A 14885-nucleotide genomic window follows, 5' to 3' on the forward strand; every position below is an offset into this window, starting at 1 on the left:
TTAAGGCCAATAGATTATTTCATTACCAGAATCACAGAAACCAAAATTCTGCTTTAGTCACTACTCCCATCATGATGTGGACTGAGCAAGACAAGGCTCTTCTCACATACTGCTGGTGGGAATACATACTGGTCCAACCTTTCCGAAATTCAATAAATTGTTGAGTTTACTCATTCAACAATCATTTACTCAGTACTTACCATGTAATAGGGCTGGTGCAAGGAGCTGGGATTTGACAATACCTATCAAGGGCTTCAAAAATGTTCTCACCCAGTAACTCCACCTCTAAAAGGGTATACTAAGGAAATAATCCGAGATCAGTGCAAGTACATTAGCACGCAAGGATGAGTATCTAACAATAGGGAATTGGACAAATCATGGAACAATCATAAACACATTATTTTACAATGATTAAATATTACATTATCAAAGAATATTCAATGATGTTAGAAAATGCTCTTGATATAATAGTGTGAAAAAAAAATTCAACCGAGTCATTTGAAGATCTAATTGGCTTTATTAACTGATTCATGAATGGGGCAGCATGCCTACAAGCAAGTAGAGATACTCCAGGAATTGTATAAAGTGAAAGGTTTTTATAGGCAGAAGGAGGGTGGGGCAAGGAAGCTATTAGCAGAAGAAAAGAAAGGATTGTTTCAGGCCAGGAATTCTCCTTGGGGGTAAGGGGGTTTTATCACGCAGATGACCTCACTAGTGCTAATCAGGAAATTTCAGATTGACTGTTAAAAAGGTCACATTCCTACGAGAGGCTGAAACTGTAATTAAGCCTCTGTCAGGAGGCAAATGATTCCATTTTGGGCCTGTTATTTCTTTTTTATCAATAGTACTGTAAGTGATGAAAGCACTCCAGGCATTTGTATGATCCCAAGTTTTAAAAATATAGTTATAGGAAAAACACCAGAAGGAACCACACCAAAATATTAACTGAGGGTCTCCAGGAAGTGGGACTGTGGTGCTTTCTATTTTTATGCTTTTCTGTATTTTTTAAAATGTCTCTAAGATATTTTACTTGTTGATTAAGAAAAAAATTAAAATATCATACAAGTCAATTGCAAAGGTTGTAAAATAGAAACCTTGTCTAGTCTTCCTTTCTAGGGAAAGGAAACCGAAAGTAAGACATCAGATATTTTGATGGAGTGAAGCCAGAGACTAGCTCTCAATCTAGCCTTTCCCTTTCTCTGGAAATTCTTACCTGAAGAAAACCCCTCAGAATAAAAACAATGGTGAGCCTTATAATTTCATTTTCATCTACTCAATTAGTGCCTTGTCAGTGATCCCCTGAGAATCCTGAACTTAACTGGATCCCTAGATCCTCTGGAGATCAAGCCCCAAGCCCTAAAGCCTCAACATCCATTTGGCTTTTGAAATGGCTCACACTCAATGTGGGGAGACCCTCCCCAGGCCAGAGCTGATCTGAATCAAATCAACTTTGCTTCCAGTCTCACACTGGGTAAAGCTAATGAGGTATGCAGTACCTCAGTTTTTGCCACATACACAACTACTCAGGGCCAGCAGGGAAGAAAAAAATTATATTCTTCTAAGTTGCCAAATGTTTAGATGGCCCACCGGTTGTTTATCTAACAATTTGACGTTTGGCCAGATTGACTGAAGATAATGAGTTTTAGTGAGGATGCTTCTAGACCTGGCAACTGCTCTACAAATCAAATCATAGAAGCTTGTGAAAAACTCAGTGCGTCCTAAGCAGCGTCGCCTCCCAACTCAAAACGATTCTACTTCTTTAAATATTCATGATCTGGATACAAAACAACAAAATTCAGCTCACATTTGATCACTCTTATTTCCCTTCCATGTTGATGATATTTTTCCATCACATCACAGAGGAATTTTGCCCGGGGTTTATAAGGTCGTATGAACTGTGTTATAGCTAAAAGCCAGACTAGAAATTGATTGTGGCCTAGAAATTGACTGTTTGTGGGGCCCCCTATTAATCCTGTTCTATGTATGTAGTGTCAACATTAGTCTTGGGTTTTCTTATGATTTTAAACTTAAATGGTTTCTTCTAGTTGGTGATTTTGCTCCAACCCCAAATTTCTCTGAAGATGTTGAGAATTCTTATTTCTGCTGTTTGTAATCCAAATGAAGACAAGCCAAGAACAAAGGAAGTAAAACACCTGGGACCCTGGAGATACTCAAGCATAGCCCAAGAGTAATTCCACAGCACTCCCATTCTGCTTAGATAGAGCCAGTTAACAAACTATGCCAACACATGAGGCATTCAGTGGCACAGCTGCTCAGTGACAGTGAACCCTTGGTAGAGTATGTTTTAATACAAAAACTCAAGAGATATAATAGCAATTTTCTTTGGGAGTAAATTGGTCTCTGAATCATACTGTAAGAACAAAATAAAAATGACTAATAATTCAGCACAAAATGAAAACCTGCGGTTACCTAAGAGGCGCCAGTGTGCATTGAGCAATTTCTTCTTTTTCTAGATGAATACACGGGTCAATTCCACAAGATGAATGGCGGCTGTGGTAAGGCTTTCTCCCTGCTGCTACTCAAAATTTGCTGCTCAGAAAAATAAATGAGTGGCATTTCACCAATACGGAAATGTTTCTAATAGAATATAAAAATCTGTTAAGCAATTTTCTAGTACATTAGGCTGAAATTGCTTAAGATGGGTCTTTCTGTGGTATTCAAATATTGCATAAATTACAGTCTTATAATACCCCTATGTGGAAAGTCCTAGTCTAATTTGGCCTGCTATTTTAGTCAGTACTTTTGTACTCACTTCCACGTGTGACCTAGTACAAGTCAAAACCACCTCTCCATTAGCTGGGAGGGGATTTCCTAATTTGAGGGTCACCCAAGCTTTCATTGGAAAAGTCATTCTTTCTGGCAGCCTGTACAGGGCTCAAAATGACCAGCCAGTTTTCCTTACAGCCAGTTTTAACAAGGCATGACTGGTGTGAGAATCTTGGCTCTGAGCAAAAATAACAAGTCATCATTTACAGAGAAGTATCCGTAACTTCTTGCCTACTTCTCTATTCCAACTTTTTATTGATTTACAGAGATCAAAGACCACGACACCTAGGGAGCATTAAAACAAATGGAAATGCTCATATTGAGAAGCTACTTTTGAATTATACAGCATAAATCACTATCAGCCAGATCTGACATCTCTCCCTCCCCACGGTACTTGGCCTGCACATAATTCATCTTTAGAATAACACTTTCAGTAATTCTGCTCTGAAGACAAATAATCACTGAATGTCAACTTAGAAAAAGGACAGGTGATAGGTAGGGTGGAAGCCATCAAGTAATAGTATATAGGAAAATGCTACAACTGTAGCAGGGAATAAGATCTAGAACATTCCGAACATAAAAAGAATTCTGTAGAATGGTGGTTCCAAATACTTTACTGACACATAACAGGATACTATTACAGAAACTGACAGTCCTCCATTAATGGGAACATTTATGACCCAAAGGTGATAGAAAAAAAGAAATGCTTTGGAGCAAGGGAGGCCCCAGTCTGAATCTCAGCTCTACTGCATACTAGCTGGACCACCTCTTGGGCAAGTCACACAGCGTCAGTCTGTTTTCTTACCTATAAAACAGGACAACATTAACTGATCAGTCTGTTTTCTTGCCTATAAAACAGGACAACATTAACTGAACTTCACAAAGTTGTTTCAAGGATTAGAGTTAATGTAGAAAATTGGCTCATCAGACATTTCAATTATGTGCAGGCCAAATATGGTATTAGTATTCATGATCACATCACAACCCATTTACGGACCCATACTTCAAGACTGCTGCCCAGTCCAGAGAATGAGTTCTGCAGGAGTAGGCAGTCTTGGCTTCAAGTCCATATTTTATGCCTCAAGTTCCCCATTTTGCTCTTCAATGTTACCTTATATCAAATTTTCAGTATGTGTAGTATTTCATTTATAAGCCGCCTTCAGATGGATCTGAGCCTGAACATGCTGCCCATTCGGAAACTCATGACAATGGCATCCTCACATGAATTTGGGTATTTTTGTCTCAGCATCACAAACCAGAGTATGACACAATATTAAACTGTTTTAAAATACTCTATTTATATGCATCACTGCCCTCTAGTGACTAGAATAATTCTTTCTAGTAATTCATTTAACTGATGCCTTGATCTAAAAAAATAAAAATAAAAAATCTAGTTACTGATCCACCAGGAGAAAAAACCTTTTTCCAGGAAATGTGGGTTGATTCCACCATTTACACTTGATCTTACCTTCCTGATCAAAGCATCCAGCTGCGGTCAGAGCGACCATCTAAAACCATGGAGCACAGGTAGATTCTTGTCTTAAAAGTGCTGGCTGTGTTGGAGATGACCATCTAGTACTAACACATTAGGCACACTGCCTCTTCAATACCTCTCAGCTCTTAAGAAGTTGGCCTCGACAGTGTTCCTTACACTTTTCATTTAATTTTTTTACAATATGCACATATTATTTATATAATGAGGCGGAGGGGACAACCCACCATATTTTCGAGGGAGAAAATAATCTAGATTCCTAAAATGGAAACTTTGCATTCCAGATCTATTCCAGGTTTTGGAATACCAATAGAGATTGGTTAACATCCTGAAACATTGGCCTGTTAACTGTTTAACTGTGGGTCAGTTAGCTTTAAACTCAAGATGACCTCTAATCTCAGTCACAGAGGAGAATGGACAATAGTAGTAGCTACTGTTTACAGGCCAGGCCTGGCTTAGTTACTTGTAGCTAGACCGAGACGGTTTACATAACTGAGTCCAAATCTGTACACAAGCCTTCCTCCAATAACAGGAAAACCATCTGAAAGGCAAGCGCCACCAAAGGTTGAGCAAGATGCCATCTTGGTGTAAACAGTAACAAATTACAATAAACTCTGACCTGGAAACTGCTGAAAAACAGGAACTAAGAATATTTACTGGTAGAAGGTAGGTACTCAAAGATGACTCAACTTCTATTGTTGTCTTCGATAATTAAACGCCAGCGAGTTATAAATTCAGTGAAAAACTTATTCTACACACATAGGTAGGTTTGTTATCTAAATGTAAATCAAATTAGGTTTGAAATGCTAAAAGTAGAACCTTTAGCTAAATGATAAACTTTCCAATATTTTTTTCAATTTTAAAAACCAAGACAAATGATGAACCTACTCACATTGTGTGAAGCATAAGGCCAAAGTGGAAAGTGGACATCTCAACACCCCTCTACCTGCCCCCCCTCCCCCAACACGGGCTTCTGGATCTCTCAGCCATTCCTTGGTGAAGCAGCAATCTGTTTTCCCCAGAGACTCGTCAATAACAGTAACGCTGATGCCTGAATTTGCATCTTAAACAGATATTTCAGGATGTGGGAGCTTCTGGGACCATCACTTTAACCCAGCCTTCCATAACAGTCTTTTGACTTTCTGTTACAAAACATGACACTGCAATAACAGCAATGAACCGCTTCAGCTTTTTCACTTCTGCAGATGCTAAAACAACCTCTCCAACATATAAAGGGGCTGGAAATTTAATTTCCTGGGAAAGAAATACACAGCCCGGCCCTGGCATTTTAGTACCCAGGAGAGCTGAAATAAGTCCATTGATCAAAACTCCATGTACAATTGTCTTTCCGAACTTGGTGTGTTTTGCAAAATCTTCATTTAAATGCAAAGGATTGACATCTCCTGTTAATTCTGAGAAGGCAGCCACATCCCTCTGTGTGAAGGCCCTGCTGAGTTCAGCCCGGTCTCCAATTCTGATGTGCATATGCTGAAGGGTCTGCCTGCTTATCACTGGTTGGTTCAGGCTTATTCTCCTCTGAAGCCCACCCCACCAAAGGCGATGGCTGGAAATTACTGGGAACATCTTCAGCAGTCTCAAATTCCATCAATAGGAGCCTTTAGCCTGCTTCAGTCTTCAAACATTATGCTGGCACCAAAAAGTACTTCTGAGAGTAGAGGAATGTTTCTGAAATTGAAGACTACTCAATCCAATACTAGCTCCCTACTATTACCAGATAATGCAAGGAGAAATGGAGACACCTGTAACCAAAAGAAAAAAGTTAACACAGTATCAGGAGAAAATTGTACTGAAATACAAGGCAATGTAGAAACATGCCCAGTGGTGTTTTGTTTTTTGAGGAAGATTAGCCCTGAGCTAACACCCGTGCCCATCTTCCTCTACTTTACATGTGGGACAACTGCCACAGCATGGCTTGATGAGCAGTGCGTAGGTCCACACCTGGGATCTGAACCGGCAAACCCCAGGCTGCCGAAGTGGAATGTGCAAACTTAACCACTGTGCCACCAGGCCGGCCCCAAAACATGCCCAGTTTTATGGATAAGCCAAGCTCATGCAGTAGCATTTTAAAGAGCATCCTGAGAGGTAGCCTTAGATAAACAAGTGGTCATGACAAGCTGAGAAAGAGCATCCCAACAGATAAGGCACTAGGCATTAAGCTATAAATGAAACGTTAAGACTTTCCCACAAGAGTTCTAAGTTTTATCCCAAAATACCTCCCACACAATCTAAAATCTAAATGCTTTGTCTCACATTTTCGGAAACAGTGAAGTCCTGGATCCCCTCCCGTCCCCAGTTGGATAATGGCAACCATACTAAATTTATGCAAGCTCAAAAATGGGACACATATTAAAAAGCAGTTTGATCCACTACTCAGCCTCATTTGGAATATGTGAAGGGAGAGTCTTTACCTGAATCACTCTGAAAGCACATTTCCTGCCTTTATAGGATCCTAACAGAGTCAAAGAGCTCCATAATTTGACAAGACCACTGTGGAAAGACCAAGAAAACATAAGTGATTTGTCCCCGCAACATCACCCTTTTGTTTGTGATGCTCCAGAAAGCAGTTTCTACCAGAAAACCTAATTTAAATGAGAAAACTTTAAAAGCATAGTATGTCAATGGCAGAGAATAAAATGAAACTCGATTAGGAATTTTTCTCAAATATATATTTCTGAGTCTGCAACCACGAGCGTCAACTGGGAAACTCTACAGTTGAAAGCAAATCACAAGTTTTGCTCTCTAGAGTGTAAACTCCTGGTGGATGAATGTTCACATGCTCCCCAGTTTAAACTTCCAAAAGCTGCTCAGAGATCACAATGACGAAGCTCTTCTCATTCTCAGAAGAGAACATTTTTGCTCTTTTTGTCCGCCTCTCTGCTCTGTTATACTAGAAATGCTCCACTGTCTGTCGTACCTGCTACATATTCTCAAGATGGCTGATGAGGTCCTCTCTTCGTAGGTTAGGACATCCAAGGGTAAGGCAGCATCAACCTAAGTATGGAATCATGCTATTAGCAGACTAATATCATCATTATCTGTGAACTCTAATAACTATTGCTGTCAACTGCTTTCTCCTCCAAAAAAGCAATATTGTATTTAACGGCACTGCAATACTGAGCCTGCTTATTTACAACATCCCCTGCCCAGAATGTTCTTCTTGTGCCTCTTCATGTTGTTAATGCCTCTTCACCCTCAAGTCTTCATTTAAATTGTTCCTTCTGATCCCCAACATTAAGCTCAATCGCTTGTTATGCTCTTTCACATACAGGACCTACACTTCCTCTTTCGTAACACTCACCATTCTTGCCATTAATTGTTCAACATGGTTTCCTACTAAAATAGCCAAGACCATTAGTCCATGAGGTAGAGGCCATGTCTATCTGTTTACAGCTATATCCCCAAGAACCAGGTTTTATACCTGATATACAGAAGGTGCACAGATTTTTCTTTCTTTAACTTTTTATTTTGAAAAATTAGACACAGAAGAGATGGCAGAGAAATGTACAGGAAGGTTCCATACACCCTTCACCCAGCTCCCCCAATGTCAACATCTCACATAACTATAGTACAGTATCAAAGCCAGGAAACTGAAATTGATAAATCAGAGTTTATTCAGATTTTACCACTTAAATATGCATTCATATTTATTTATGTGTGTATGCATAGTTCTATGCAATTTTACCACATACGTAGTTTCATGTAACCACCACCACAATGCTCTCTCCTCTGACTCCTTTATCGTGACACCCACTCCTCATCCCCATCCCTAACCCCAGGCAACCACTAATCTTTCTTCATATATATATATATATATATATTTTTTTTTTTTTTTTAAAGATTTTATTTTTCCTTTTTTCTCCCCAAAGCCTATACATAGTTGTGTATTTTTAGTTGTGGGTCCTTCCAGTTGTGGCATGTGGGATGCCACCTCAGCATGGCTTGATGAGCAGTGCCAAGTCCGCGCCCAGGATCCGAAATGGCGAAATCCTGGGCCACCGAAGCAGAGTGCACAAACTTAACCACTTGGCCACAGGGCCAGCCCCCAGATTATATAATTCTCATTTCAAGAGCATTATATAAGTGGAATCACCCAGTATGTTACCTTTTGGGACTGGCTTTTCACTCAGCATAATTCTCTGGGGAGTGGGTTAAGTTGTTGGGTGTATTGACAAGAAATTTTCGCATACTGAGGTATACAGGGTAGCTATTCTGGTTTAAAACTGATTTGGCTCGAACAAAAAAAGCTTGATTTATAGCCTATCAAACACACATCGCACATCTGCTTTAATGATTAAACAAAGCATCCAACATTATCTCAAAGAATGTAGTTTTTGAAGAGAAGAATGCATACTTCCCCTCCTACGAGGCAGTAGCCAGTATCGGTAACACCCATTATCAGTGCTCCTAAAGATAAATTCCAGTTTCCCTGACATCAGGGTCATGGTGACCTGCTAATTTGCAACTGAATATCTTTGAAACTTTGATGAATATGTATCCTGGGTGTGTTTAATGTATGTTCTTTGTTTTAAAAAGGTATAAAGCTGTATTCTCTGGAACACTTTCTTCCTTCTTCCGTGGAGTCTGCCTTCCCAGCTTATAATCCTCAGCTTGGCTCAAGTAAGGTCACCTCACCTCTCTTATCTATAGACTGGTTACTGATTATTTGCATGGACAGTATCAGTAGTTTGTACCTTTTTACTATTGAGTATATTCCATGGTACAAATGTACCACAGTTTGTTTATTCACCCATTGAAGGACATCTGGCTTATTTCTACTTTTGGGTTCTTATTAATGTAGCTGTTATGAACGTGTGTGTACAAGTTTTTGTGGAATATTAAGTTTTCATTTCTCTGGGATCAATGCCCAGGTGTGCAATTACTGGGTTGTACGATAGGCACATGTTTAGTTTTTCTAAGAAACTGCTGGGCCAGGCCCCTGAGGCCTAGCGGTTAATTTCAGCGCGCTCCACTTTGGTGGCCTGGGCTCAGTTCCTGTGTGCAGACCTGCACCACTTGGTAGCAGCCACAATGTGGCAGCAGCTCATATACAAAAAAAAAAAAAAAAAAAAGGAAGATTGGCAACAGATGTTAGCTCAGGGCAAACCCCTCCTCAGCAAAAAAAAAAAAAGAAAAAAGAAAAAGAAACTGCCAAAACTGTGGTCCAAAGTGGTTGTATCATTTTACATTCCCACCAGCAATGTATGAGTGATTCAGTTTTCCAGCATCCTTGTCAGCATTTAGTGTTACCACTATTTTTCATTTCAGTCATTCTGTTAGGTGTGCAGTGATATCTCATTGTGTTTTTGATGTGTATTTCCCTAACAGCTAAGGAGGTTGAATATCTTTTCATTCATGTGCTTCTTTGCCAAGTGTACATCCTTTTTAGTGAAATGTTTATTTATGTCTTTTACTTATTTTTTTTTTTTTGAGGAAGATTGGCCCTGAGCTATCATCTATGCCCATCTTCAGGGACACCTGCCACAGCATGGCTTGATAAGTGGTGTGTAGGCCCACGTCCAGGATACGAACTGGCAAACCCTGGGCTGATGAAGCAGAGTGCATGAACTTAACCGCTGTGCCACTGGCCCGGCACCTACCCATTTTCTAATTGGACTGTTTGGTTTTTTACCATTGAGTTTTAAGAGTTCTTTGATATATTCTAGATATTAGTCCTTTGTCAGATATATGGTTTGCAAATATTTTCCCCCAGTCTAGAATTTGTCTTTTCACCCTCTTAACCAAATCTTTTGCAGAGCAAAAAGCTTTTAATTTTGAAGAGGTGCTTAGTAGATTTTGATTTGACAGAATATACAAATTAGGAGATAATTTCCTGAAAATCACCCGTCTTTGTTCTCTCTCAAAACTACTTGTTCTCAAGTGAATGCTAAAACAGGACTACTCAAAGCGCTTGTCCTTGGGAAGCTAAGGAGACGCATCAGAATGTAAATCAAAAATGTCACTAAGCCCACTGTTTAGTTCAGCTCAGTTTTTTCCAAAGGAGACTTGCTCAATAAAGACAGTGGTGTGCTGACTGACATTCTGGTGAGAGCCACCCATCTTCGCAATGGGCAAAACAACAGTTCGCAGGTTGCCAGGCTGGACAGCACTTACAGCAATGGTGCACCAGGACAAACGTCTAACAAGTTCCTTGTCAAACAGAAGGCACACTAGAACAAACCTACCCAAAAGTCATCCTTTCTGAGTGTGCTCCTGCAATTTCAAATGTGGTTTTAAAGTTTTAAAATACGGTTTGGAAAAGTGTTGTCTCAGTATTTCTTACAAAGATCTTAGGAGTGTTCATCTACCCAGCAAACCCGTACCTCCCCAAACAGGTCCTTCAGGGCTGAGACAAGCAGCTGTTTGAACTGTGCGGCATTCAGGCCAGCCCCACAATCTTGAAATTCTCTGTAAAAAATATTCAAAAGAAACAATACATCGCATTAAATTTCATGCTATTCAGATTCATCAAAAATAGAACTTAGGAGACTGGACTTACAGGCGGACTTTCATGTAGTGGTGCTCAGAGGGGTTTTTGTAAACTATTCTTTCATATGTGGTGGCTGGAGCTGGCATCTTTTCCAAAGCTGCTGACACCTACATTAAGAATCAAGAAGACTAGAAAAATGTGCTATATATACACAATGGAATACTACTCAGCCATAAAAAAGGACAAGATCCTGCCACTGGCAACAACGTGGATGGACCTTAAGGGTATTATGCTAAGCGAAATAAGCCAGACAGAGAAAGACAAACTCTGTATGATTTCACTCATATGTGAAAGAAAAACAGACACAAGGATAAAGAGAACAGATTAGTGGTTACCGGAGGGGAAAAGGGTGAGAGGGCGAAAGGGGTAAAGGGGCACATATGAACAGTGACGGATAACAACTAGACTATTGGGAGTGAGTACAATGCAATCTACACAGAAACTGACATATAATAACGTACAACTGAAATTACACAATGTTATAAACCAGTATGATCTCAATAAAATAATTTAAAAAAAACAATCAAGAGGGCTAGAAATTAACAAGATACAAGCTATTTCTCACTTTTTTAATGAGAATTTGACCTATTTGATTTTTTAAAGAACTCCTAGTACAGTAACTCATCTAATTCTGGTCAAACTAAGCCTACCCATACACACACAAAGGAACTTTCTACATTCTATATATACCAGACCACTGTGCTCTTATTGAAATTCTAATCACAACCCCAGCAAACATTTTTCCTCACTGAGTACCCAGCTCTGTGCAAAACCCTTCACATGCCTTAGGTCACACGTCTTCAAAACGATCCTATGAGGTAAAAGCTAGTATTATTCCCATTTTTTATAAGAAGATATTGAGGCTTGGCGAAGATAGGTAACACCTGCCAAGGACACACAGAGATTCCCACCACTCCTGAGCCCCCTCAAAATCATTCTTGTACAATGCCTCTTAATCAGAAACAAAGAGTAACAGCATAAAGGAGTACAATCTGGGGTCTGAAGGCCCTCTTGTTTACTCTCAGTCAACACAGAGCATGAAGAGGAGGACGAGGGGTGGACGCTCGACCTGCCTGTTCTGTCTGGAGACCAGTTTTGCACAGGGCTATCTGGCAGCCCCAGGAAACACGGAGCTTAAACAGCAAGGGGCTTGAGAAGAGGAATTTCTGGAATGGGCACTCAATGCCATTTCTAAGAGATCTGGAACTCTCAAGATCTCAGATCATGTTGATCACCCCGTAGAGAACCCCTGTCCTTGGCTCCACTCCCACCTCACTCTCCCTCTGGAGGGTCTTACTCAGCCTTCACATTTTAGCTTAAAGTTCATCCCTTCCAGGAGTTCCCCTTGTCAGGAAGGCCTTCTTTGACACCCCGTTCTAAGTTAGGTTCCCTTGTTACGCAATCTCTTATTAACACTGTCTATTGTTTAATACCTGGTTCCCCTACTAAAAACACCAGGAAACTGAAGCCCAACCAAAGAAAGGGACTTTTCCAAGGTCATATTACTATAGACCAGCATTTACAAAAATCTCTGGGTCAGGCCAAGTTCCAACCACTCCCAGATAATGACCTCCAGAGAAAATGAGAAGTCACCGTCAAGGAGCTACATCCAACCATCCACTCAACAAACATGAATATTTACTGTGTCTGGCACAGAGTAGGCATTCAACAAACACTTACTGAATATACGACCGACTGAATGGTGGTGGTGGTAGGCCTCTCCGTTCAAGAGGACCCCTGGTTTCAGAACTGCAGTAACAGTTACCTGGTGCTTCTTTCCCAGTCACTAGCCTCCCCTGACTAGGAGGGCAGGGAGACCCGGACCCTCAATCATTTCATTCATTGCCTGGCACATGATAGGTGTTTTGAAAGCATTCCAAGTGCCTTGACCGAGTTGGCTGCCTGAGGTAGGGGAACGAGATTGTTCCCAGAGCTCAGGATGCCAATAATGATGAAGACTTAGGAAGTATTCTGGAAACGGATAGTGGGGATGGTCGCACAACAATGTGAGTGCACTTAACGCCACAGAACCGTACACTTAAAAATGGTAAAATTTTAAGTTATGTATATTTTACCAAAAAAAAGACTTAAGGAGCAAGTGTTTACCCAGCAGTCACTGAGCATCAGAGTGAGGGTCAGCGACAGCCCTCTGCAGGCTGTCCTGAGATTAAAGGAGATGATGCCTGAGAAACCGTCTGTGCAGCCTGGCATATCACCATGCGCACCACAAAAACGTGAGCAGGGACGCTCATTAACCGATCTATTAGAGGTGTCTCTGCTTCCACCTTCCCGCCCCGATCTAGTCTCTACAGCAGCCAGAGTGAGCCTGTTAAAACCTATTCAAGCCACGCCACGCCTCTACTCAAAACCTTGCAACGGTTCCCATTTTACTCGAAGAAAAGCCAAAGTCCTTACAGCCGCCTGTAGGCCCCCCCGATCTGTACCGCTGCTTCCTCCCACCGCTCGGACTTCACGTCCCACCATTCTTCCCTGCTCAATCCCGTCCACCACACAGGCCTCCCAGCTCTTCCCGAAACACCAGATTACCTCCCGCCTCTGGGCCTCGCCCCTAGCGTTTCTGCAGGCTGGGAACACTCTCCCTCCTGGAAGCCACAGGGCTCTCTCCCTCGCCTCCTTCGCGGCTTTGCTCAAATCTCACCATTCGATTTGGTCCAGCAGCCATTCTATCTACTACTATAGCAACCCCCCCGATGCCCCTGCTCTTTTTCCTCGTGGAACTTACCACTTTCCGACATAACTATGTAATTCATTCATTCATTATTTGCACTCCTCTCCCCCGCCCCAAAAGAACGTACAATCTACAAGAAATAGGGATCTCTCTGTCTTGTTCACTGCTGTTTCCCAACAATCTAAAACAGTGCATCGCACACAGTAGACATTCAATATGTAACTTTTGGACTAAATCAATACATACATATATTTTTTTAAAAGCTCAATCCTCTACTGTTGGGCACTCAGGTTGTTTTCAACTTTTTTCGACTAATGTATGCCATTTAGCGCCCACCTGGCGCCGGGCGCACGCGCTTTGCACACGTGGTCCCGCTCAGCGCTCGCAGCCACCCTCTGCCACCGAGGCCGCGCGGTACAGCGGCACAGGGCGGCCCGGCCTCGCTTTCCGCCCGCGGCGTCCCGGGCCGGAGCCGAGAGGTACCTCTGGCCGCTCGGCGCGACCCGCCGTCGCTGCTACCCTGCGCATGCGCAAGCGCACCTGGGGCGCGTGGCCACGCGTCTGCAGCGCGGCCGACTGAGTCCAGTCCCGGGAAACAGGAGCTCTGCTGAGGGCTTTCGCCTACCCGCTCTCCGTCGGACTAGCCTGACGCCTCTCTGACTGCTGTTCGCTGCAAGAATCCGCCAAGGCTCGGAGCTCCTCCGCAGCGACCGGAGCCTGGGCCAGAGAAACTCCGGGGATGTTTACGTTTGGCTCCCTTCAGCCCCACCCCTCCGGTTGTGTGACGTCTAGGTACGGATGTGACGTCAGCGCGCAGGGTTCCTAAGGACCCAGGCGTGAGTCCTGGTTAGGAGTTGAGACCCGCCGGGTTAGTGCCCTCTGGTGCCCACGCCGGAGAAAGCCGTGTGTGCAAATGTCTGCATGGGGTACAGGGCTCCGGGCATTTGAATTTGTCCAAGGAGCTCCCTTCGTAATTTATTTACCCATGCATTTAGTTGTTTAGCAACTTTATACCTAGCATCTTCTCCCCTGGGCATTTCCTACGTCAAGCACTCCCCAAGTACAGAACCCGCTCTCAATGTCCGTTGTGGCTTCCAGCACATAGTAGGTATTTTATCAGAGTGGACATGAGAAGACCCAGATGGTCCTATCTCCAAATGTAAGCCCAGTTTCATCTATGCATTTATTCAGTAAGTTCTTGCTGAGGCCGTGTTATGTGCTAGGTACTGAGAACTCAGTGGAGAACAAGAAACAGCCCCTGTGCTCCTGAAACATACAGTATTTGTATTTAATAATAATCATAATAGCGGCTGGGCCAGACCAGTGGCGCAGTGGTTAAGTTCGCAGGTTCGCTTTGGCGGCCCAGGTCCACAGACTCAGATCCCGGGTGCAGACGTTGCACGGCTCAT

General features: G+C 42.3%; 2 protein-coding genes across 10 annotated transcripts; both read right to left on the reverse strand.

Moving 5' to 3' along the window:
- Positions 1-497: 497 nt before the first annotated feature.
- Positions 498-14278, reverse strand: RPP14 (ribonuclease P/MRP subunit p14). 9 transcript variants are annotated; one of them, XR_011526883.1, is made up of 7 exons: positions 13813-14018; positions 10797-10894; positions 10621-10705; positions 7215-7291; positions 6709-6787; positions 3636-6039; positions 498-3592 (listed from the first exon to the last, which is right to left on the reverse strand). XR_011526883.1 is itself a non-coding variant. In XM_008519646.2 (6 exons), exons 2-6 carry the CDS (start codon positions 10871-10873, stop codon positions 5983-5985), a joined length of 375 nt encoding a protein of 124 aa, XP_008517868.1. In that variant the 5' UTR covers positions 10874-10894; positions 14102-14278; the 3' UTR covers positions 2990-5982. The 9 variants fall into 9 exon arrangements, 4 of the variants coding, with proteins under 4 accessions (XP_008517868.1, XP_070430909.1, XP_008517876.1 ...); XR_011526884.1 differs by lacking the exon at positions 13813-14018 and adding an exon at positions 14102-14278 and having other exon boundaries at positions 2990-3592; XR_011526886.1 differs by lacking the exon at positions 13813-14018 and adding an exon at positions 14102-14262 and having other exon boundaries at positions 2990-3592; positions 10797-10915.
- Positions 4061-5863, reverse strand: HTD2 (hydroxyacyl-thioester dehydratase type 2). The gene has a single exon (XM_070574806.1). It carries the CDS (start codon positions 5861-5863, stop codon positions 5357-5359), a length of 507 nt encoding a protein of 168 aa, XP_070430907.1. The 3' UTR covers positions 4061-5356.
- Positions 14279-14885: the final 607 nt, after the last annotated feature.

This window comes from Equus przewalskii, chromosome 15 (genome assembly GCF_037783145.1).
Source record: "Equus przewalskii isolate Varuska chromosome 15, EquPr2, whole genome shotgun sequence".
Lineage (NCBI taxonomy): Eukaryota > Metazoa > Chordata > Mammalia > Perissodactyla > Equidae > Equus > Equus przewalskii.

What these genes read in the sequence shown, in the direction of transcription:
- HTD2 (XM_070574806.1), bottom strand. Translation starts at nt 5,863, where the DNA reads ATGTTCCCAGTAATTTCCAGCCATCGCCTTTGGTGGGGTGGGCTTCAG.
- RPP14 (XM_008519646.2), bottom strand. Translation starts at nt 10,873, where the DNA reads ATGCCAGCTCCAGCCACCACATATGAAAGAATAGTTTACAAAAACCCC. An exon ending in CACTACATGAAAGTCCGCCT is followed by an intron (nt 10,706 to 10,796) that starts GTAAGTCCAGTC and finishes TATTTTTTACAG; the next exon opens with AGAATTTCAAGATTGTGGGG. An exon ending in GTGCTTTCAGAGTGATTCAG is followed by an intron (nt 6,040 to 6,708) that starts GTAAAGACTCTC and finishes TTTTGGTTACAG; the next exon opens with GTGTCTCCATTTCTCCTTGC.